Source organism: Aotus nancymaae, unplaced genomic scaffold (assembly GCF_030222135.1).
Source record: "Aotus nancymaae isolate 86718 unplaced genomic scaffold, 86718_ANA_hifiasm-v0.15.2.pri h1tg000033l, whole genome shotgun sequence".
NCBI lineage: Eukaryota > Metazoa > Chordata > Mammalia > Primates > Aotidae > Aotus > Aotus nancymaae.
In genome coordinates this window covers 16724489-16751146 of record NW_026988447.1, presented here as the reverse complement: position 1 = coordinate 16751146, position 26658 = coordinate 16724489, and the positions used below count along the sequence as shown (strand labels likewise).

General features: G+C 34.0%; 1 protein-coding gene across 3 annotated transcripts in view; it reads right to left on the bottom strand.

Annotated features, from left to right (window-relative positions):
* The window catches only part of LRBA (LPS responsive beige-like anchor protein), a 742045-nt gene that overhangs the window by 526974 nt on the left and 188413 nt on the right, over positions 1 to 26658 (bottom strand). For all 3 annotated transcript variants that reach the window (XM_064383828.1, XM_064383829.1, XM_064383830.1), the window contains exons 31-34: positions 24055 to 24188; positions 14809 to 14887; positions 12844 to 12977; positions 8152 to 8213 (exon numbers count right to left, since the gene is read on the bottom strand). In XM_064383828.1, coding sequence (XP_064239898.1) covers positions 8152 to 8213; positions 12844 to 12977; positions 14809 to 14887; positions 24055 to 24188 — 409 coding nt within the window. The remainder of the gene's footprint in view (positions 1 to 8151; positions 8214 to 12843; positions 12978 to 14808; positions 14888 to 24054; positions 24189 to 26658) is intronic.

The following is a 26658-nucleotide window of genomic DNA, read 5'->3' as shown; positions in this document are numbered from 1 at the left end:
AAGACTCTGTCTCAAAAAAAAGATTCAAAATCTATCATCACAGCATTTTCTTGGCCTCAGCCTTTTCTTAAAAGACTACCTGAGGCATCTTTTTCCTTCTTCCTTTTTATGACCCATGACAGACAAGAGCCATCTCTACATAGTCCACCTCAAACAGCTGAGGAATTCAGTACTAGAAAAGCAAATAAACTGCATCAGATTCTGATCTTTCATTCAGGCCTAAATCAAAGTTCAAGCCTCAGATTTTGCTAAAACTGTGTACATACTTCTGAATTTTCATATTATTAAATAACAGCTTGAATAAAAAGTTGCCTGACTAAAAAATGTACAATAGATGGGGAATGTTTGTGCAATTACTCATATAATAATCATCCCCTCCTAAATTATGCTATTTTGTCCTATTATGTATATCAAGGTACTAAAGTACTAAATAGTAATTTATCTCAGTGCTAAGTTAAACAGTGCAAATACTATAAACACACAGCAAGATTTAAATCTGGATCCTGAGAAGCTGAAATGGCTAATACTAACTCTGACTAGTCTGACTAAAATCCATTAAATTATATACGATTTATGAAAACCTATATAATATGAGAAGATAGCTAAAACTTCTAAAAGTTATCAGAAAGTTTGGTATTAAACAAAGGCAAGCTCAAAATTTACACTTTTAACCTAGCCTTTCTGTAATTCCTTTAACTTCAGTAGATTGATTAGAATAAGGAAAAAAAAGTACTAAATAAATGCAAGTAATAATATCTGAGATACAGAGACACTGATCTGTATTCTTAATTTCATTAAGACCAAAGAAAAATGTTATACTCAGAATATTCCCATTTGCGTATTTCTCCCTTTTCCTAACTCTCTTCTTAATCCCAAATTTAAAAGACTAGTTGTAAAATAGTAGGGTGCCAAATTAAAACACACTTTATTTTCAGATGTCTCCATACTCATAGGCTGACTTCCTGTCAGGAAGAGTTCCATTTCAATGAATACCCCAATCAGCAGGGAACTTGCAGAATTAAGTGCCAGTTGATATTACTTTGTTTTGCATTTACCACCCTTGAGAATAATGTTCAAAGATGTAGTTACATAGTCAGCATGGTATCATCCTTCTGACTAGACTGCCAAGCCACAGGGTGTACTGCCAGTTCCACAAAATTTACCTCAAAGGTTGTGTTTTCTAAATCCTAGTGTGCTGGTGAATCCATAGGACGCCTGGATTTCAGGTCAAATACTGAATCTAAAGTTAAATTATGTTTTTCTTTGGTTGTAGCAGCACTCTAAATCAGTATTATGAAGGTCTGCATCCAAACTCAAAGATCAATTAATGCTCACCAACCCATCAACCTAAATATTTTATTTTTAAAAAGAAAAATAAAGTGCTTTACTCAGATTTATTTTGTGTTACTATTTTTGCTATTGTTTCAAGACAAATGTTTCCACCCTATAATAGTTATCTGTTACAAAATTTTGAATCAGTAAAACACAAATACGTTTGCCATATCAGCATAAAGTACAGTTATTGAGCTGTTTTCAAATACTTTAAAATTGTTAATGCGTCTAAGTTCTTCATGACCAATATATATAGCTTGTATCTTCAACTCACCTCTCCAATTCCCACAGACTTCCTATCCATGCCTCACAAGTCTACAGTTTCTTCTTTTAAGGTCAACAGTTTTTACCGTGCACAGAATGAACTCTGAGCATTTCAGCAAAGAATATCTACCCTCTCAGCCTTTGTACGTTATAAGAACAAAGCATTCACAGCAGCTCTAAAGCAAAACATTATGACTGTATTAGAAGCTGACCCTATTGATTCTCATTCCATTTGCAATCAAAAGTTCATAGGTACGGGCTGGGCGCGGTGGCTCACGCCTATAATCCCAGCACTTTGGGAGGCCGAGGCGGGTGGATCACGAGGTCAAGAGATCGAGACTAACCTGGTCAACAAGGTGAAACCCCCATCTCTACTAAAAATACAAAAAAACTTAGCCAGGCGAGGTGGCAAGTCCCTGTAGTCCCAGCTACTCAGAAGGCTGAGGCAGAAGAATCACCTGAACCCAGGAGGCGGAGGTTGCAGTGAGCCAAGATCATGCCACTACACTCCAGCCTGGGCAACAGACTGAGACTCCGTCTAAAAAAAAAAAAAGAAAACTTCATATCATAGGATTTCCTTATAGGTGAAAGAAATGCATAATGAAGTTAAGAAGGCTTATTTCTGTTTTGATTAAGCAACTCATAGTCAAATCCTATTTTTTGGTTGGCAAAAAAAATCCTTTATTTCATTAGCTCAATTATTTCTTTTAAATAAATACATTATTTTCTTAATACCAGACAGTAAGTTCTAGTTAAAAAAAAAAAGGGGGTGGGGGGCAGCTGAAGTACCCTAAACACAGTACACTAGGAATAGCTAAGCACTCCACTTAAAAGAAATAAATTTCTATTTATATTAAGTTCTGTGGTAAGTAAAACACAGTAATAGAAATCAAATCACTGGCAACTTGAAGTGACAGAGATAGTGATTGATTGAAAAGAGGCACAGAAAAATTTAAGAATTAAAATGGTTGTATATATGTCAAAATTCACTGAACAGTACACTTAAAATGTGTGGGTATTTACTGTATATAAATTATACCTCAATAAAGTTGAGGGTTTTTATTTTGGTTTTTTTGAGACTCTCTCTGTCACCCAGGCTAGAGTGCACCAGCGTGATCCTAGCTTACTGTAACCTCGAACCTCTGGGCTCAAGCAATCCTCCTGCTTCAGCATCCTGAGTAGCTAGGTCTACAAGTACATGCTACCAAGTACAGCTAAATTTTTTTCTTTTTGGTAAAGATAGGGTCTTGCTATGTTGCCCAGACTGGTATTGAATTCCTGGCTTCAAGCAATCTTCCCACCTGGGCCAAAGTGGTTATTTAAAAAAAAAAAAAAAAAAGCAAGAGACCTAGGCTAGGGGCTGGGTACAGTGGCTCACACCTGGAATCAGCACTTTGGGAGGCCAGACCAGCCTGGCCAACATGGTGAAACCCCATTTCTACTAAAAATACAAAATTAGCTGGGTGTGGTGGTGGGCGCCTGTAATCCCAGCTACTCAGGTGGCTGAGGCAGGAGAATAGCTTGAGCCCAGAAGGCTGAGGTTGCAGTGAGCCGAGACTGCACCAATGCACTCCAGTCTGGGCAACAAGAGCAAAACTCCATCTCAAAACAAAAAAGAGGTCCAAACTGGCAAACTTAAAGAGACCTCATCTCTACAAAAAATTAGCCATGTGTGCTGGCATGTGGTCCCAGCTACTTGGAGTCCTAGTAATTTGGGAGGCTGAGCAGGAGGATCACCTGAGCCTGGGAGGTCGAATGCAGTGGACTATGATCACACCACTGAACTCCAGCCTGGGCAACAGAGCCAGCCCCTGTCTTTAAAAAAAAAAAAATGAGGTGAATCTGATTAAGTCAAAAGAAAAGAAAAACCAAAGGCCCTCCTCATAAATGAACACAACTACACTATTCAGTAATGATAAAACTAGTTGTCTAAATGAAAATGAAGATTTAATATAAAAACTAATAAATATCAGAAAGTATGGGAGTATTTCCTAATGATAAAGACCAAAAGGCAAAGTTTAAAATATGATAATTTATGATCCATGTTACCATTTGATTTATCAATTATATGAGTATATAAACATCTATATGGTTGAAGAGTACTATGCCAGACGCTGGGAATACAATAAAAAACACACAATGCTTGTCTTCAAAAAATTTGCAGTATACATGGAAGAGAAAGGAAAACAACAGGCAACTTAAATATAGAATGAAATTAAGAGAGTTTGAGTAAGTGTTCTGCACAATACCTCATTTAGGCATAGAGTTGGAGGGAAGAGAGGAGTAAAGGAAATCCTTCCAGAAGAGATTGCAATTTATCTAGGAGCTAGTTGATTCATTTTTTCCATAAATATTCACTAAGCAATACTGTGCGAGGTACTAGAAATACTTTAATGGGCAAAGCAGAAATAGCTATTATCTTCATAGAGTCGAGAAAACAAAGAAGGATACTAACAATAAACAAGTAAACCAATTAGGGTATTTATACTTACAATTTGTGGTAAATTCTATAATGGGTGCTAAAGACAAAAAGATATCAACTATAGATATGATCCTGGGAGAATGAGATAATTAAGCGGAGCTCTGAATGATAGGCAGCAGCTAACAAAAGTCACCAAGTTTGAAAGAGGGGCAGTTTAGGGAAAGAAAAAGCACGTACCAAGACACAGAAATATAATGGCATATTTGGGTGTCTTTAAATAGTTCAGCATGGCTTGAGAGTATGTGAGAGTAAGAGAGTCCTAATGGTGAAGGACACCACGGTGCCATGTATACAGCTGGTTTGCCTTTTTTGGGGGCAATGGGAGAGAGGAATTTTAATAATCTCATACTGAAAATATTCATCTATAAAATCATCATAACTATAAAAAACATTAATGTGATATATTCAGAAAAAATAAACTCAAAATGGAGAAGAAACTTGGGATTAGAGAAAAGAAAGTATAGAAAAGCAAAACATAAAGAAACATTTGACTACAGTACAGATTCAGGAAAAAATTTCAAACACAAAACTGACAGAATCATAAGAAAAGAACTATCTCATTCTTATTGTAAATTATTATAATTTTAAAATTAATAATTCAGAGGTAGAGAAAGAAACACAAATCAAAAATAACCAAACCTTTTATCATTACTTCATGTAAAGAAAATATTTCCCAAAACAGCAACAATTTACATATTTTGTTGAAAATTTTTTTAAAGAATAATTAGACTAAAATAGTATTTTAAATTAACTTTTGCTGCTAATAAATTACTCAGACATGATGCCAGTCCAGACTACATGGTGCTTCTAGTTTTTCTATATACTGTATGCATTTCTGATAAATGGGAAAAGAATAGATGACCTGGCAGAAGGCTCAGACAATAATATGTGATTTACAGGACATGAATGCAGCTACCACAAGATTTATCTGACAGCCCTCTCCGATAGTGGACTGTTGAGTATCCGATGGAATGATTTCTAGTCTAGAAAGTCTACTACTGAGTAGCCATACACATTATTTATTTATTAGATGTTTTGGGTTGAAACCATTTTTAAATGATGCACTTCACAATGCACAGTCATAAATTTAGCTTTAAACCCAAGAAGGGAGGTAGTGTTATTGGAATGTATGTCAGACTGAATTAGGACGAGCAATGCAATGCTTTTATAAAGTGGCCTTGAATGCAACGTCAATTCTTTCAAAAATGATATTAATGTCAAATGAACAAGATACAAACACTTTATACAATGCTGGAGTAATGTTACTTGAAACATCTATTTAACATTTTCTTTAAATTCATATATATTTAAAACAGGTTTACACACATATACAACAAATTTGACACACAAGTTGCATGCTTGTGAAAAAACACCTAAAACACAGTTAAGAACCTGTTCAATTTTTGTGTGTTTGTATCAGAGAACATACAGTTTCCCAAAGAATAGAAGCAAGTCTTATTTTAAGAAATAAAGACGATTTAAATTGGTCTTTGGACATTCAATCGTTCTTGAATTATTTTATATGGGATTCAACAGATGAATAAATCTAATTTTTGCAAACCTCATATATTAATTATACTCAAAAATATAATGCTATATATTATGAGAGATTTCCAATTCCAAGTAATAATATTTTGCCTAAACAATATTAACATTTAAATAGACTAAAATATGAAATGGTGACTAATCAACTACTGATCAATGAGTGGACATTGAAAACTACAATCTTAGTTGAAATAAATATATATAGTGATCTGTTTGGTCTTATTATCAGCTAACAAATGTGATCATTTCCTCATTTCTTAAATTTAGGCTCTAAATTCTCTTTTACAATAAAATATAATTAAACACCTTATTTAAAATAACACAAAAGGAATATAAGTTTTGAATGGACTCAAGAAAAATAATCAGAGCATGACTGATTGTCATGAAATTAACAACAACTAATTTGTAAAGTTCTAAATCAAATTTGCAGATGTTAAGTTCATATCCCATTATTTATGTGATTAAAAAGTAGTTTTTGACCTGATCTTTCGATCTTTGGCACTCAATCCTCTCTATCTCCTCTTAAAAAATTAATTAAAATTTTAGCAAGATGGTAGCTTTTGCTTCCCACCATATCTCAGTCCAAAAAAAATTATCAATCAAACTCAAGCTATCCCCACCCAAGATCTGTAAAATGTCGACTTGAAATTCAATTTCATATCTTTTAAGCTTTCATGTAGAAAAAGACAGTTCACTTCTTAACAAAATAAATCACTTCTGTGATTGCCAAGTTGACCTCTTTGAATTAGGAAAATTCAAAGTGAAAAATGTAATTATCACCCCGGAACAATCTGTATACATCTGGAGCTAATTCTAGCTTCATTTTTCACATCATTTTTCACACTGTGCTACATCTTGTAGAGATGCTATGGAACTTTTGAAGAACTCATAAAAAATGTTAAGGACTTCAAATACCCAAGAATGTATTTTATTCAAACAAAAACCTTGACAATTACTGACTTTTGAAACTTATTCAACTACATGATCTTCATATCCCATTTGATCGCAGTAGTATTAAACAGTACTGTGACATACATGATAAATAGGTATATTAAAACATGTCATTCTTTAACTTTGCAGCTTCTAACATTCAAATATGCAATACACTATATTGGAAATAGCTTCCATGGACCAAAAATACATTCAATTCTTCAAAACAAGAAAGTGAAACTTTATTGTCAAAATTCACCTATAAAACAGTTATATCACTATGAACAACAAATTTATATTCTTGTGAGGAAACATCCAAAACCGTAAGTGAGTGCTTTTTTAAAGTAAGGGCGATTTCATGCAGGTATAAGAATCCTATATAGCAACTTCTATCCAAGAAAAAAATAATTAATGATTTCTAACGAGATGGCTTAATGAAAAATTTATCTAGTCAGCTTGTGAAGAATTGGAGTTTTTTAAATGAGATGATTAAATTATAGAAACATGATTCTCACTAAATCTAAGAATAATAAGCCTACTAAGTAACTACTCCTCACAAGTTCATTACAAAAATCCATTAGGTGTAATCTCTAGAAGTAATTGTTCTCATTGCACCTTATTGACAATGCATAGTATTGATGATTTTTCACACCTTCTATGATTCTTTAATTTGTATTCATGAAATGTCCATCAGCACAGTCTAAATAAATTTGGCATATACGCACTAAAACAAATAAATCGATGCAAAGAAACATTAATTTTGCATTATCCTTATTCGTTAGGCAAGTAAACCATGAGAGTTGTAAATGAAGGTCAAAGGTTTTGAAATGGGTCAAAACCCTTGACCTCTAGACCAATACCTTTCCTATTAAAAAAGGCTATTTTAAAGTTTTAAGTGGGGGAATTTACTACCAGCAAGGCATCACTTTAAAAGACTACAAAGAAAACTCTCAATAAAAACATTCATCTGTTTAACTGCAAAACAGAAAAGAAAACCTCACAGGATACATGATTTTTATATGTTTGTTTTTTTTTTAATCATTAAAGTTTACCACGAGGTACAAGGTTTTGGAACACCTAAGGTAATTTTGCTCTTAGGAATTTATTTTCTACATCTTATGATAGCTGCCACATTTTTGTTAATGTTTTCCCAAATCTACTGTGTATGTCAAAAATAATTAGCAATGACAAGGATTCAAAATCATTTATCACTCATTTTATAACCTCTGCACAAAAGGGAAGTAAACTTATGATTCCCAGTGGAGTCAGCATGGCACTCCACAAGATATAGAAATAAATCTGTTTATATAACCTAAATACATACAGCAAAGAAATTATCAAGATCATTTTATCTGGATATTTTTAAACAGACTCTAAAAACTTTTGTTTCTTACTTCCTCCCATGCTTGCTTCAAAATTATCTGCAAGTATCAAAAATAAGAAGTAACCCTTTTGCAATACAAATAAAATTATTTTAAAACAGCAAACTCAAAATTGTATTATGGCAAAAATTTCAGTAATGCAAATATAACATCCCCCATGAAAACAAATTCATGTGAAAATCTACTTTTAATTCAACATTTATTCTTGTCACTTACCTGAGAACACAGTAGCATAACCAATTCCACAACTGAACTACTAGACTTCATGCAAACCAGACCTATTTTAAAGAGAATTTTAAAAAATTATAAAGAAAATAAATTAGGATTTGTTACAATTTCATCCAAATTGTTTTTTCAAATTGGTTTATCAAACTATTAATAGTGTACATTTGATGATATGATAAAAGAAGGTACATTATAGTTAGTTTAAAGCTGGCATCAAAACTACCACCATTTCTTGTAAAGTATTCCATTTCAGCTTTCAAAATACTAAAACATTTATTACAACTTCATATATAATGACATTTCACAATACTCATAGAAATGTGCACAACATATGCCACATTGATCAATATCATCTACATTTTGTTTTGGAGAGAGTTGATCGTTATACATGCAGAGAAGGGAAATGGCTCCCTGACCTTTGCTTTCTCCACCACACTCTCTCCCTTCAACCCTCCAACTATCAATCAAGTTTCCATTTTGTTTCATGGCAGCAGACATCCCAAACACTCTTATTAGTACCTTGACCTCTGACCTCACACTAAACCTTAACAGAAATGCAAGCCATTGTCTGTTATATATTCTTGATTTCTTATAAATTAATTCATTTACTTTTATGTTTCATTTTGGTTCACCAAAAATATCCTTAGAAAGGATATTTCATATAATTAATACCTATCTGAAGAAGTCTTTAGCTTTAATTACCAATAAAATATAAAGTAGTTCATTCAAAGAATGTTTTATACTCAGTATCTTAAAAAAGCAATGCCAATAATTAAAGGGACTAAATTATTAAATTGCATTACTAATAATCAGAAAAATTACAATTTTTTTATTCCACATTTTTCTAGGCAAACATGGGCTTAGGTTCCAGGGTGTAACATCTAAAATAATTCCTGATAGCCCTTAAACACCCTATTACCATCTCTTTCTCTCCCCATGAAAACTCTTCCAGGTATCCTATCCACTCCCTTTCTTTTATCTTTTTATGCTTTAGTTCTTTCTCCTTCCCTGTTTAAATACTAATGCTTCCAACCTAATGATAGCACATGTTGGCATTTTTTAGCTTTATAAATAGCATTCAAACTAAAAGGGCTGTTTACCCCCTTTACTTTTTAAAAAATGTTATAACCATCATGTCTGAAAAAATACTAACATAGAAATGATGGTAACAGTGTCAGCACTGGCAAGAAAATAAGCTATAGAATGTCTCTATGTTATATTAGGAAACAAGTTTTTAACTACAGTGTGATTTCTGTGGGGCTAAGATGAACATAGCTCCTCAGGCTAATGCTGTCAAGGCCAAAAGAAAAGGCAAGCAATACTCCCTCTCTTACTGCAGGTGTAGCCCTCTACTGGTCTGAAACCTTGCCACTTTTTCTTAAATTTAACCCAGATAATACAAGGAGTTCAGTTTTGCTCCAACTTCAAAACCCATTATTTCCAGAAAGTAAATTAAGATCTTTCTATTATTAGGTCATCAATCCTTATTGCTTTATTCTAGAGAAACTAGAATTCCAACCATTGGGCCCTCATGGGCCCTTTTATTATATATCTATTCAGATAATAAAAAAGAGTGATTAAAAAAAAAAACCCCTTGGGCTATCCCAAATTAGGGAGATTTACAGGTACTCCTTTGTCCCTCTCACCACACCTATCATAGGATATTTCATACCTATATTTCTTTTTTATTTTATTTTATTTTATTTTTTGAAATGTTGTCTCGCTCTGTCACGCAGGCTGTAGTGCAATGGCGCGATCGGCTCACTGCAACCTTCGCCTCCTGAGTTCAAGCAATTCTCCTGCTTCAGCCACCAGAGTAGCTGGAATTACAGGCACCCACTACCAAGCCTGGCTAATTTCTGTAGTTATAGTAGAGAAGAGGTTTCACCATGTTGGTCAAGCAGGTTTCAAACTCCTGACCTCAGGTGACCCGCCCACCTTGGCCTTCCAAAGTGCTGGTATTACCAGTGTGAGCCACCACACTTGGCCCATATACCTCTATTCTTAAGAAAACCTTTACACATATACATTTCTATTTATTTATTTCAGTCTTATTTTTCAATAATAAAGGTTAGCAAACCAGAAGAAGGTTCATAGCTACTTTAGCTATTTTCTAGTTAGATATGAATATTCAGGAAAAAATATATTCACTGACAAAGCTAGTAAAAGGTCAGGTAACATTTTGTAGTTTGGTTTGAACAATTAATGTGAGAGAGAGAGTGACGGAAGATTTGCTGCAGGGGCAGAGTGGAAAGTATATTCAATTTTGAATGAGTAAGGGCTTCAGAAGACAAGAGAGACCTGATATTAGATCTCCAAGCTCCCTATCTAAAGGACATTGGTACTGTAAACACAAAAATAACACTGGGAGTAAATAAACAGGAGATAACCCTAATGAGGAACTTAACATCAAATTGTTGAACTTACATCATTTCTATTTTTGACCAAAATTTTTGCCAATAGATGTCATTCATCCCATGTGCAAAAAACAAATAATACACCTGTAGACCTTTCTTCAGATTTGGTCATACTTTAAGAACTATTCAAAGGAAGGCCCTAAAACCTTAAGGTCAAGTTGTAAGTTGCTGCCAGAAATATCATTTTCATTTTATATACCCGCAAACATTTACCCTATTATTATCTCACTTGCAAGCTTATAGATTTGAACTGGCTCACAATCTGACCTCTTTAAAACTCTCAGTAGAACAGTAGAATAATAGGGTTTGGCTTGATTACTTTTTAGATGGCTTTTCAAAGATAGAAAATGTTAGTCTTTTCAAAAGCACAAACTCGGGATGCCAAGCCAAGAGTTTTATACCTGCACTAATCTGGAATTTTATGATCAAAGACCACTGCAATTTCTTTAGTGGAGACTCACTCAGATATATCACTTCAGTCAAAGAATTAAATGACTTAGCAGATAGGAAGCCAGTGCCATCTAAATCCATTGATCTATCTAAATCCTCAAGTATACCATGAAAAAAGTAAAGTCATGACAATTTACTATCTTGGAATATAAGAAGCCTCTTGTTTTTTATATTTAAGTCATCTTAAATAATTTATTTTTAAAATGGGATGGTAATAAGCATTATGAGAAATTTTAATAAGAATTTAAGGATAATAAACTCAAGTTTTACTCCATATTTTCCTGGTTTTGAAGGTATACACATATACTCCAAATGAACATTATCTTTTAGATACAACTAAATGCTCATCATGAATCTGAAACACATCCCTCTTGTAAATACTAAGTCCAAATTTCAAATACATGTTTAATAAGCTCTAGCTTATCATAAATTCTGGTTTTCCTTCCTTCATTCAGATAGCATGCTGAAGTAGGTTGCTGAGGGGATTGGAAATCATGCTATGGAGTGGATGAGGAATAATGAGACTCCCCTACCCTCTCCTCTTCTCCTCCCCCTCCCTTCCCCTTCCCTGTCCTTGCCTTTAAGTATCAACTGGCAGCTTTAGTTACTGTAATTTTTTGTTGGCTAACAGTAGCTAGGAGATTGCCTAAGGAATTTTTTCAAAACTTGTGAAAAAGCGTATCTCTTATAGCAATAAAAATATAGTGGAAATGCAAGGTTATAGGTAGGTTAATAGTTTAAGATATCTGTATCTGAGTATTAACTGTGCCATATGAGCACTTCCTTTGACCCTTGCAATATCTGTAGGTAAGGAGGGTAGGGGAGGGATGGGGAGGGGAGGGAGTCTCATTATTCCTCATCCACTCCATAGCATGATTTCCAATCCCCTCAGCAACCTACTTCAGCATGCTATCTAGTTTGACAATCTTGAAGTACATTACCCTAGAAGAGACCCAGTAATCTATGTATGATATAAGCAGTATAGAGTAAAATGCTGTTATGTCTATTTGTAAAATGAATTCTACTAATAACAATGCATTCCTTATCTATGTGGCAATACATTGTTGTTCATATGGATCTAAGTTCAAGTAAAATCCTGTGACACTATTCTCTCCAATTCTTGAACTCCTGAGCTCAGGTGATCCACCCACCTCGGCCTCCCACACCTCAGCCTCCCAAAATGCTAGGATTACAGGTGTGAGCTACCACGCCTGGCCTTATTCTCTCCAATTCTTTGCTCTCAAAGTTAATTTTAATTTATCAAAAAAAATATATATATATCTTAGTTCTTTAGTTCAACACATAATTGTATGCTTCATCCAAAGCACTGACAAAAATCTTGATTAGGCTGGGCACAGTGGCTCATGCCTGTAATCCCAGCATTTTGGGAGACAAAGGTGGGCAAATCATGATGTCAGGAAATTGAGACCATCTTGGCCAACATGGTGAAACTCCGTCTCTACTAAAAATACCAAAATTAGCTGAATGTGGCAGTGCATGCCTGTAATCCTAGCTACTTGGGAGGCTGAGGCAGGAGAATCACTTGAACTCGGGAAGCAGAGGTTGCAGGGAGTCGAGATCGCACCACTGCACTCCAGCCTGGTGACAGAGCTAGACTCCATCTCAAAAAAAAAAAAAAACCTTGAAGATTAAAACATAATAGACATGTGACACATTCTTCAAAAGATACAGACTATGAGAAGTTTTGTCAAAGGCTGACAACACTTAAACAATGAAGCTCCATGTTATATCATTATCCATGGAAGTTTTTAATCCTGAAATATAAGCACATATAAATAAAATAAAGATCACTTACTTGTTCCCTCTATAAGCAGCTCTTGTCCATGGCTACCCAAAAGTGTCCGAGAAAGAAAAGGTGCAAAATCCACAAAAATCTCACGAAGGAGAGGAGCTGCCTTTTCCAAAGCATGTTCAAGCCTCTCTGTAATACTAATGAAAAAACATTAAGTTAATCAAACTATTCAACAGTTTGTATCAATTTTCTAGTTTTGAATATAAAGATGTCTTTCCATAGATATATAAAATTATGTAAAAAAATAAATAAAGAATTACCTAAGGAGACATTACTGCTATGCACAGCAGTCCTTCTGACAAAAATACTCGTTTTTATCCTGATCTGTCTTTCCCCTACAATCCCCAACAAAAACCTGGTTAACAACCACTTCAAGCATCAGTTATTACTAGATGTCTCACCTGGCCAATTAAGATGACTTTGCTTTTAGCCCCATTATAACCTAAATAAACTCTCATCAAGTCTTCAACAAATTTTTCTATTTACCACTAAACCATTAGCACAATGAGCTAAGAACCATGACTTCATTTTAAAATTCTCAGTTACAACATATAGTACAGACTCAACAAGTGCTTATAAATTATAAAAAGCAGTTCTTTTCTATTGAAGTCAATAATTCCTTTCTAATGCAGTATGAATGATTTTTCTCCTGAAAATAATATACTTCATAGGTACATTATAATAAAACTATTATTTTATTGAGACAGTTGTATTTATTTATAAATTGAGATAGTTATAAATGTGTCTATAATATATACAAATATATTTATATTTGTGATATGTACACGTATTTACATTTGTATATAGATACATTTAATGAGAGTTTTTTATTAAAGTCCCTAGCATTTCAGAAAATTCACAGGTATCCACAGCTTTAATTTCTAACACACAAATTAAACATATACATAAAGAGCCACTAGTTATCTATTATTCATACTAGAAGTACTTCCTATTCATACTACCAAGAAAGCAGTTGCTACTGAAACTATCAACACAAATGTATATACATTTCTGCTGTCAATAATCATCTCCTCACAGACACTACTCTAAATACGATTTCCTTCTACACATCTCATAGAACTTGTTATCCCTGGATGGTATCACAGATACTAGCTATACTCGAAGCACTCAAGTACCTACATTTGAAGTGTGTTATGGATTTTCCAATTGTGGTAAAGAAAATAAAGGACTTTCTGGCCACTAAGGCTCCAGTGGTGGAAAATACACTCATAGCATTCCAAATTAAACCCAGAAACTCAATTAAACAAGGTAAGTGACAATAAAAATCTATCTATTTGTATCACTGTGGCTTTGGCTGACTGGCTAGCACTTATATCAGCTTTTTTTTTTTTGAGACAGAGTCTCACTGTCTCCCAGGTTGGAGTACAGTGGTGCTCTCTCAGTTCACTGCAACCTCTCCCTCCTGGATTCAAGTGATTCTCCTGCCTCAGCCTCCCAAGTAGCTGGAACTACAGGAGTGTACCACCACACCCAGCTAATTTCTTTTGTATTTTTATTAGAGACAGGGTTTCACCACGTTGGCCAGGCTGGTCTTGAACTCCTGACCTCAAGTAATCCACCTTCCTCGGCCTCTTAAAGTGCTGGGATTAAAGGCGTGAGCCACTGCGCCAGGCCTATATCAGCATTTTATAGAGGAGGAATACCGAATTCCACACTTTCAATTTGCAATCATTTGAAACATAAGTCATAAGCTTATGTAAATATTTGTTACGTAGCAATTATTTTTTACCACAGTCACTTGTCATGAAGTGACTTGTATATCAATCAGGAAATGACTTATACATCTTAAAAATCTTTCAAAATTAAATGAACTTCTAAAATGTTCCCAAGCCTCTATATATGTCATGTATATTGGAAGAAAAAAATGAAATGCAATGAAATAGAGCTAGATAGCTTAAAAAGTCATCAAAGGTATAAATCACAGTATTCAAATTGTAGCTTAAATACCTCATATTTGAAACCGGATCTTGTGATACTGAATCGACTGTTGGAACTGAGGGCAATTTTGCATTAGATGATCTACTGCCTATAAAAGAAAAATAACCATCTATAGGAATTTTCTGCTTTTCGATACAAAGATTTAAATAAAAAGAATGTCATTATACCAGTCAATAAAAGCATTATAATGTATTTTTTATGTCTGTTACTATTTGGATAACATTAAAATCTAACAATTAATACCTAAATCCTTTCATATGTAAACCTCAGCTACAAGTTCAGTTATCATGTCAGAGCAATCTTTGTATCTATGGGATGAAGAAGCAAAAGAAAAGTAAATTTTGACTCCCTAAATAAGGTTCACAATTCCTTCTATTCAACACCAACTGTCAATAAAAAGTTACAAGTAAAAGCATTTTTTTAATATAGCAAAAACACAGAAACAGCTAATTTCCAAACTTAGCTTTAATCCTCCATTACCATGAAAACCATCCTTACTGAGTTATCAAATCACTACCAAAGGACTAAATTGCAGCAATAAATGTAGTCAGGGTTAGAAACCTAGACCTCCGAGTATCTGTAATCTTGTGTCACAACTATTATCAGTTATTTTCCCATTATGCCCCAAATACAAAAACACTATGTTTTAAAAAGAATAAGGGCCCTCTTTCCCAAACATTGCTGAATTGTTCAGTTCAAAAGTAATTAGAAACAGATCAAGGAAAGCATCTGCATCAGGCTGGAGGTTGTGTTGGCCCAGAGAAAGTCATTAGAGTCAATGTGAGGAGAGAATTCAAGGAAAAGAGAAAACTAAGAATTGTAGAATTCATACATATATGAATTCCCAACACATGGGAGACCAAGGCAGAAGGAACTACTTGAGCTCAGGAGTTCAAGATTAGCCTGGGAAACATGGTGAGACCCTGTCTCTACTAAAAAACAAAAATGTGGCCAGGCATGGTGGTGTGTGCCTGTGGTCCCAGCTACTTGGGAAGATGAGGTGAGAGGATCACTTGAGCCTGGGGGACAGAGGGTATAGTGAGCCAAGATCACACTACTGCACTCAAGCCTGGGTGGCAAAGCAAGACCCTGTTTCAAAATAAAATGCTTTCTACTGCTTCCCACCACTCCCAGAACTTCCTCAGGCTCACTTCAATTGTATCTAGGCATTCTGATTCCAACGTGCTCTTTTTGGGAAGGCAAATAAAGTTAATTATGGGTATAGATAAGCATAGTTAGGACCTAATCAGAGGATTTGTGTATTTAACTGATGAAAAAACAGCAAGGATCTGGGGCAATTTTGACCTTTCCTGAAACATGCTTGGTTTTTAGGTAGTAGTTGATCGATAACCGTCAGTTCTGATTACCAGGTCTCAGCCAAATCTAAGGATCCAAAAATCTAGACAATTTGATCCCCCAACAATCTTGGTTCCTTTTGGAAAGCGGGAAATGCAGCAATCTTTCACAATTAACCTCTGGATAATTACTGAGCCCAAGTCTTAGAGTGAGCAAATTCCCAGTATAAGATGAACTTAACTTTTAAAGAAGTTAATCTTTCTTTTCCACAACATACTTCCTTTCCCATTCCCTTGATAATCAAAGTTGACTTTCCTTTATACTGTACGTTTCGTATGGCTACAGTCCTGCCTTCCTCTCCATCCTGCTCAACTGAGAACTAACTGTACCTAAAAATTCTAACCAAGTGACTGGTGGTTAGGACGCATAGGATTCGCTAAAAAATGAAGCTAAAGCACACACTTCATCATGTTGACAATTTTTTTCTCTTTTTTTAAGACAGGGTCTAGCGCGTCACCCAGGCTGCAGCGGAGTGATCAGAGCACATTGCAGCCTTGAACTCCTGGGTTTAACCTGTCTTCCTGCCTCAGACTCCCAAGTAGCTGGGAATACAGATGCAGCATGCCACCACATCCAGCTATTTTCAATTTTTTTTTTTTTTTTGTAGAGACAGGGTCTCATTATGTTGCCCGGGATGATCTCGAACTCTTGGTCTCAAGCAATATTTTGGCCTTGGCCTCCCAAATTGCTGGGATTATAGGCATAAACCACCATGCTCAGACCATTGTAACAATTTTTAAAAGCGTATATATCAACTCAAACTTCATCATAAAAATATTACTATTTTTGTATTTTTCACAATAAAATTTCAAATTAGAGGGCAAGACCAGGCAAGTTGAAAAAAATTTTTTTCACCCTTTAGTATCCAGCACTTCTAAGAGTCATGTCCAATCCTAAAATCATATACAACATTCAGTAAAGTATTTCACTGACCCAATGGCTTTATTACACTCAGTAAACAACACCTGCAGTTTTCTAAGTTCTTGACAACAATATGATCACTGAATCACAGTGGGTCATTGACTTCTATTACCAGTGATTAATTAATATTTTCATTTTTTTAACTAGTGATAATTTTTGAAGACCATTTTTATTGGAATGTATCAGACATTTTCTTTATTAGGATTACTGATGGTTTTTCTTGAGCTTTACTGAAGCTAATACAAAGGAACTCACAAGGTCCTATTTACTTAAAAGTAGAGATGGAAAAAATAAATTCCTCCCCAAAAAATGTATGTATGAGGCTTTAGGTAAAAGTTGTAAGACAAAATTAGCCTTTACTGTGCTAATTGGTTTATTGGGTTTTGTTGTTTTAAGAGATGAGGTCTTGCTCTATTGCCTAGGCTAGAGTGTACTGGTGTGATCATAGCTCACTGCAGCCTTGAATTCCTGGACTGGTAATCCTCCTGCCTAAGCCTTCTGAGTAGGTGAGACTATAGGCATGTACCACCATGTTCAGCTAACTTTTTAATTTCTTGTAGAGATAAGGTCTCGTTTTGTTGACTAGGCTGATCTTGAACTCCTGGTTTCAGGGGATTCTTCCATTCCAGCCTCTCAAAGTGCTGGGACTACAGGTGTAAATCACCACACACTGCCCACTGTGCTAAATGATACTAATTTTAATGAGAAATGCATATTAGAAATGTGAAAAAGAAAAGCAACACTGTTGCTTCTAAATAAAGCAGCAACAAAAATTATTTCCTCACACTACCATAGAAGTAACGCCAATTTTCAATTCTAAAAGAGAATATAGCAGAAACAGATTTTTTACACAGTGTCTTAAGTCATAAGAAGACACTTTACCAACAAGGATAATAAATTAACCAGCAATAGTTATAAGAAAAAAAATCACACGGAAGAATAAATACATCAGTAATTTCACACTAGGTTGTCCTCCATTCCTGCTAGGGAAAAAATGTAATTTCCAAACATATTCTGCATTTTTCAACTCAGATAAAAATATAAACTTTCAATAAATTTCTTTTAAATTATCATTAAATATTTCCAGCAAACGATCACAAATACATAAATGCAGAAGCTACCTCCAACATGTGGAATGATACTCACTTATCTTTTCCTTATCCTAGCACTGATAAACTGGCTCCTTCAAACTGACAGTCTTCCAGACATTCAAAAGAACAAAAAGGAAAATGCAAATATATCATCTGTCTAGCATCTATCTAGGGAGCAGGCAATTGTTTATTCAAGGTCCCTGAGGGTCTAAATAACTAATGTCCCTTGCAATAAAGAATCATTAAAACAAATGTCAATTTTTAATCCCTTAACACTGTAACACTGCATTTCTCTCTCTCTCTCTCTCTTTTCTGAACCAGTTAATTCAGTCAGGGACAGTTTATACACCCAGTAAAAACATACTAAATGAATCCTAGTGAATGAATACAAATAAGCCTACTGGCCTACATCTTACACAAAGCAAAGATGGCTATAACTCAAATATTTCCCTAATATTAAAAAAAGTACTAATTAATAAGGTATGTGGCTCCCATAAACAGATAATGTTTAATATTCTAGTAAGTGGTAGAATAACTAAATTTTGCAAAGTAGCAAACACCAGGCATATAAATTAATGAACAGTATACTTAGTTCCTTTACTGAGCTACTTTCAATTTTGATTTATTCATTTATGCTTTGCAGTATAGAGAAACAGCATATTGGAAAAAAAAGTAATGATATTTCAACATACAAGAAGGGATACTGGGTGAAAGTGGAAGGATCACTTGAAGCCAGGATTTCAAGGCTTAGTTACTTAGTTACTTTACTGAGCTAGTTTCAATTTTGATTTATTCATGTATGCTTTGCAGTATAGAGAAATAGCATATTGGAAAAAGTGTAATGACATTTTAACATACAAAAAGGGATACTGGGTAAAGGTGGAAGGATCACTTGAAGCCAGGAGTTCAAGGCTACTCTGGGCAACAGAGCAAGACTCTGTCTCCACAAAAATTTAAAAATTAGTCAGGAATGATGGCGCACACCTGTAGTTTTGGACACTTGGGAATCTGAAGCAGGAGGATCATTCAAGTCCAGGAGTTCGAAGTTGCAGTGAGCTATGATTGTGCCACTGAACTCCAGCCTAGGCAACGGAGAAAGACCCCATCTCAACTTAAAAAAAAAAGGATACTGTGTTTTCTAGGTAATCAGATCTTTGCTGATGACTATAAAATTTCTAGATTTTGATATATTTACTAAAATCACTTTCTCTTTTGTTTTCTTTGAAAACAAGCATATACAAAGGAAATACCTTATCATCTGATGAATACCTTTTAATACTTATTGACACAATTGTTGCTCTTTAGTCCTTTTGGTTGATAAAACGCTGCAGAAGCCAAGGTATACTATTCAAATTAAAATCTGAAATTTGTGCACCAAAAAAGTTTTGTATGTAAATTGTAGTCTTCATAATGTATATTATTCCAAAATGCAAACACACAAATCCTCAATTCTTATGAGTTATAAAATTATTTCAATGATAACATTTTCATAGAAAAAGCTTTTACCTCATATTAAGCTGGCAAGTTTTAACTGTTTCTGTGATCAGTATCTATCCCATATTAGTTTCTCTTTAATTGTACCACATGTAAAATGTGTCTCATTTTGATATCAAAATTTCCAAATACCCACAAAAGGGAATTTCCCTGAAGATGCCATGTGAATATAAAACAAAATATGAGTGTCATAGCAGAAATTTCTTATTTTCTACCAAGTAAATTTTTTACTAACCAATAATCTATTACTGAATTTGAGCAGCTCATCTTTTACTGCTGACTTACTATAAAAGTCAGACCTGTGGTCATCCCAAAGCACAAAGGCTTAGGTCCATAAGGACAAGTATTAACTGTATTTACATATAAAGAAAATAATTCAAGACCTAACCAACACTAATACCTAACTTACCCAGGTCTTCAGAATAAACTGCCCTGATTCACATATAATTATAACAACAACTAATCCACTTTTTTTTCTTAAATCCTGGAGAAAGGATTGAACCAGGAGAAAGCAAATAAAATTCAATACTTATTTATTTATTTATTTATTAACATGCTCCTCGACTTATGATGGAGTCCCATTATAAGTTCAAAATTTCACATGGTCCCCGTCTTACAAGGTGCACCTTACAGTTTTTCAACTTTACAGTCCTGCAAAAGCAACAAGCATTCAGTAGAAACTGTACCTAAAATTCTGAATTTTGATCTTTTCCCAACTAGTAATACGTGGTATGCCATTTTCTTGTGATGCTGGCAACAGTAGGGACCTCCTGTTCCCAGTCAGCCACAGGGAATTGAGAGTAAACAACCAATACTTACATGTACATGTTGCCAGATGGATTTGTCCAACTATAGGATAATGTAAGTGTTCTGAGCACATTTAAGATAGGGTAGACTGTCATGCTGTTTGGTAGGTTAGGTGCATTAAGTGCATTTTGAATTTTCAATATTTTCAACTTACAATGGTTTATTATGATGTAACCCCATCATAAGTCAAGCACTATATTCTCAGTAAAAAATGCATTTTATACAAAGCCTATTTTATAATAAGGTATTGAATATATGATATAATTTACTGAATATTGTATTGAAAGTGAAAAACAGAATGGTCATACACAAGTAAAAACTTGAGGTACAGTTTTTACTAAATGTGTATGCTTTCACACCATCATAAAGCCAAAAAAATTGTTAAGTTGAAACTATCTGTATATTTATCTATTTCTTTTAATGGCAAATAAATCAAGAGACCCACCAAAAAGAAAACAAAAATCTATCAGTAAAAAAAAATATTGACAAAGGAGAGAGAACTATGGGGTGGGGGGGCAGGGATGGGATGGATTCCATGTTAAAAAGAGTACTTAACAAGTACAAGAGCAAGTATGGTAGGCAAAGCGTGTAAAGTAGGGCTGTAGAAGAGTGAAGCAGGACAACTGAAAACACTAGATTAGGTTAGATTTTTCTTATCGAGGCAGTAATGTTCATGGTATCAATTAACAAATGGAATAGAAGTAATAAACTGAAATGGAGAACCCATATGACAGTGACAAGAGCACAGTGAAAGAGGAAGAAGAGGAGCAAGATGTGGAAACCAAAATAAATGGTAAAAAGAAAGACCACCATCACAAAGACGATTTGAAATAACTGAAAAATGAATGAACTACTCTAAAAAGAATGGGGGAGAGGGCATTGAGGGGGAAAAAGAGTTTAAAATTCTAGCTGAAGATGGAAAAAAAATTGGGAACTATTTGAGAAACACCATTACAAATTATACAATGGGCTGGGCGCAGTGGTTCACAACTGTAGTCCCAGCACTTTGAGAGGGTGAGGTAGGCAGATCACCTGAGGTTGAGAGTTCAAGACCAGCCTGACCAACATGGAGAAATTCCATCCATACTAAAACTACAAAATTAGCTGGTCTGGTGGCACAGGCCTGTAATCCCAGCTACATGGGAGGCTGAGGCAGGAGAATCGCTTGAACTCAGGTGGTAGAGGTTGCAGTGAGCTGAGATCGCACCACTGCATTCCAGCCTGGGCAACAAGAGCAAAACTCCACCTCAAAAAAAGAAAAGAAAAATAAGATACATTATGAGCTAGATCAATGGTACAGGGTTTTGTAGACTTTGCCAATTAATACAACAGTCTTCAAGATAGCAAATTATTTTGTAATTCTGTATACAGTTTTACAAAGTGAATACTGTAAATTACAATGAATTTACTGGAAAAAAAATACAATGGCTTCAGAGAGAAATGTATAATACTGTTATATTTGAGATATTACCCAAATGTCTCAGCTTTTCATTTCTTATCTCTTCTGAAAACTCCATGACTTAAATTTTAACGAACAGACTTAAAAGCAATCAAAGGGCCCTATTTACTCTGTTCCCTAAACTGAAACTAGAGGGCAGTATGAGAAAATATTTTACTCAGTGTACTTTGAATTTCTGAAATTACTACATTTGTTCTGGGATGTTACTGAAAAATTCACTTTAAAAGATGGCATGTAAATCATTTCATAGATATTAATAACTATTGCATTTTTCACAAAAGGGACTACTCTAGAAAAACCACAGTTGAATCTTTTTTTTCAAGGACTTTGGATGCGGGTGGAGAAGCGGAAATGTGCATACCAAGCCCCAAATGAATTACCAAATTATTTCTTCTTCAAAGGAAAAAAAAAAAAAAAAAGAGGCATCAGAGTATAATGGAACAATAAAGATAAAAAATTTGTTAGAGTTTCATGCCTGGTTGCCTCTGTAATTCTCACTAGACCAGGTGAAACTAGCAAGGAAGAGAATGAGTGGGTATTTAAGAATTCTCTGTACATTTAACTCAATTTTCCTGTAAACCTAAAACTGATCTAAAAAATAAAGTCTATTAATTTTTTTAAAAATTTATGAAATAAAAAGCAAGGCAGACAAAACTCTGCTGCCATTGCAGCTTTTGGTTTCAAAGTAGAAAAAAAATTCTAATCACTATTTTTCCTAAGAATAAAAATAATACAAGACTATTAATGAAATTTTAGAAATACCACCTAAAGTAAATTTCGAAAATCAAAACTGCCAGTAGCCCAACTTCATGGAGACCCAAATAACTTCATAAAACACTTTCTGGCTTTTACCATGTAAAGAAGGCATATAAGTCACTTGGTTGTAATTATATAATATGTAAAGAATTACATATAACTTTCTTTTACTGTGAACATTTTCTCTTATCATTAAATACTACAAAATCTGTAAAAAAAAATTAACATGTTTAAAACTTCAGAAAAAATATATTTTTGTTAACACAAATACATATTTTAAAAAGAGAAGACAAAAGAAATAAATGTAGTCTTTGTTTCTATGATACATGGTTACATAGTACACAGCAAGGAAAAAAGGTCGCAGCTACTGGCCAATAGCAATATCAAGCTTGGAACAAAACTCTAAAGGTGGAACAGCAGAACAGAAGGCAAACCCTTGCCTAAGATATCCCTAATTTGCCAAATAAAGGTGAAACAGCAGAATAAAAGGCAAACCCTTGCCTGAGATATCCCAAATAAATAACATTATTTCTGATTTCAATAAAATCCACCAGGCCATTCCTTCAAAATTCCTTTATTTTTCATCAATCTCAATCTAGAATCATAAGGTAAGTGTTTTGGGGGGTACAATATCTTGTTATTAACTTTATGAAACAGCACAACATCCAGAAGAAAACTACTGATACAGAAACATCCCCTTTGTTATACTTGGTCATCTTAATACTACACATTCTTCAAGTTTACCCAGTATCACCACTAAGGTTCCCATTAACGTATCGGATCTTGCATCCACATGATTTTATATACGGAAAATTTCTTTTATCCATATATATGCTTTTATACATGGACAGAATATGGAAGGAGAGATGGACAAAAATAAAATTGCCATAGAGGAACTGAACCAGTATGACCATTGTTAGAATGATGCTATATTTCAGAGCAGCACTCTTTTCCAAGCCTCTAATTCAGAAAAATAAGCCAAAAAAAAAAGAAGAAACCAAAGTAATGGATTCTATATAAATATCTGACAACCAGTAACCATATTAAAAGATTATAAGTCAACAAAACTTTCTATTTTAAGCCATTATCTATATATATCTTCTTAAGTACAGGGAAAAAGGTATTTTCATAAATCTATCATTCGTGCATGCACTCATCACCCAACCAGCAGCATCTAATCTACCACACACTACTAGGTTTGAGTGGAGAAAATACTGAAATCCTTGACTTAATTTCTTTTAATTTTACTTAAATTTATTCAGAAAAGTAATAAACAACAATATAAAAGCACAATGGTTTCTAATGTGCCTCCAAAATTTAAGTTAATCAAAAATCCTAAGCTTTGTTAGAAATCACTGATAACTAACTCACCTGGTGATTCTCCTCCGACATCTGAGGCTTGAGCTGAATCTACTGAGGAAACCACACTGACAGCATTGGTAGGAATGCTTGTAGTAAGTGTGCAAGGTGAGACTGCTGACTTTTTTGTTGCAACAATGACACTTCTGTAATAAAAAAAAGTAAACAGATTGAAAGATACAAATTGATCTCTTCAATTAATTACATGAATTTCAAAACAGAAACTAGGTAGCTAACTTATTTTTCTAATTTTCTTTCTTGCTTCTATTTGATGTACAATTTAGACTTTTCACCCAACATGAAATCTCTTTAATACTATCCTTATTTATCTGCATTTCACTTTTTTTTAGAACCAAGAAAATGTTCTACGGAAATGTAACAATACATTTTAACATTTAAACTTATATTTAGCACATAGTATTTTTAAAGTTTAGGGTCATCTTTAATTATCTAACAAATTAAATATAGCCAAAAGTATTGAAGCAGAAAATTCAATGTTTCCACAAGAAATGTACAACACTGCTAATCTGAAATAATAAAACCTTAGAAATCTTGTAAGACTTAAAAAAGCAAATATAAACAATTTGCTAACATGTATACAACTCAGTTTTCCATTTTTAAACCCCAAAGACTATATATTTTGATAATAGTACGTAAAAAAGTAATGCATGGGAATAAAAACCAGATGCAAAAATATCAAATAATCAAAGTTCTTTATCTTGTATATTATTCAAACACAGGTATTTATGATATACCAATTTCAATTAAAGTATAATACTTTATACCAAATAGCAACTAAAAGACCTTGTTAGGCATAACTTAAAAGGCATTTTTAATTGAAGTTGGCTCCATAAACATGCAAAAAACCAGTTAATGAGGTAAAGAGGACAGCTGATATATAATGCACTCCCACAGCAGTGCTTACTTTTAATTACCTGGTGTTAACCATAAGCCTAAAGTCTTCAAAATTCAATTTATTTAATCACATCTTTTGTTGACAGTACTATAACTACAAGCTGCAAGTATTCCCTTAATAGCTTTAAAGTATTCAGTTTCTAAAGAAAGTTATTTAGGTACTTGATCCCAATAAATGCATTCGAAAGTGAAAATTATGTAATTCCAATATCTTAATAATGCATTTTTGTAGTTATTTTTAAAAACACACACACAAAGCAAAATAGGTTTCATTTTACTTCAGTGCCTATCATGTAAGGGCAAACACTGTTGCCAATTAAATCAAGTTCTCTTGTGCTAGGCAAGGCTTATTCAATGTACTTGGGGGTAGGTGGTGTCACATCATTATAAGGGTGACTGCCAATGTTAACTATACACTAAAAAATAGAAGCAACAGCCACCTGAGCCCCCAATCCAAAATGGTGTGCTTAAATCATGGCAGCTTATATCAGATGAAGATTATTGACTTAAGGGGGAGCAGATATGACCTCTGTATGTGTGTTTGTGTGTGTGTTCACATGAACGTGTGTGTATATGTGTGTGTTAGTGGTACCTTCAAAAACAACACAAAATATAATTTGTGTATTTCCTACTGGAGGGAGAAATTTAAAACCCATTGCTTAAGACTATCACTGTCATCTAGCAATGATTTTGCAGGGGAGAGAGAAGAAATATGAAGAATTTACTTTCATATTTTTTCACAAAAGAAAGAACAAAAAGATCTAGTTTACTCATACGGTAAGTAAGGACTGAATGGAGCAACAGAAAAGAATACTTTAAAAAGTGAAATTGCTTTATCTATAATCAAAATGTAAGATATATACCTATCTATGCTATGACTCAACAGTTCTACTTCTAGGAATTTCCTCAAGAAAACTTATGTACACAAAATATGAATACAATAATGTTCATACAGACTTTATTTATAATAGGCAAAAACTGGAAGTAGCCCAAATGTCCTTTATAAAGATACAGAAAATTTTTTAATGGGGCTATGCTTGTAGAATGGAATATTATTCAGCAATAAAAGGTAACAAACTACTGATAAACAACATGGATGAATCTCAAAAGCATTATGTCAAATCAAGCCTTATACTTTGTGAGTTTTTGTTTGTTTGTTTTGTTTTCTTTTTTAACCTGAATGTCTAGAACAGGTAAAACTCATTTATGGTAGAAAAGAATCAGAATAATTGCCTTCGGGGGATAGGAAGAGGGATTGGCTGGGAAAGAGAACTTTCAAAGCTAATGACATTATGATGGGAACTTGGGGTTAAGCAAGTGTATTAATTTGTCAAAACTTATCAAATGGTACACTTAAGATTTATGTCTTTCATTGTATGTAAAGTTTAGCTCAAAAAAACTGTATTGATCTCCAATTAGAGAGCTGCATGCTAGCTGAAATATTTAAGAGTGAAGTGAACTGATGTCTACAACTTTGAAGTACATTACAAAAATAAGATTGATGGATACATGGTGAAGCAAACAGAGCTAATAGCTAATTGTTGAATCTCAGTGATGGGTCTACAGGTGTTCACAGTACAATTCTTTCAACTTCTCTGTATGTCTGAACATTTTCATAATAAAACACTAGAAAATTGGTAACAGGAACAGAATTTACTACAGTTGTTCCAAATATGCACAATCCCTATTTACTCAAGATTG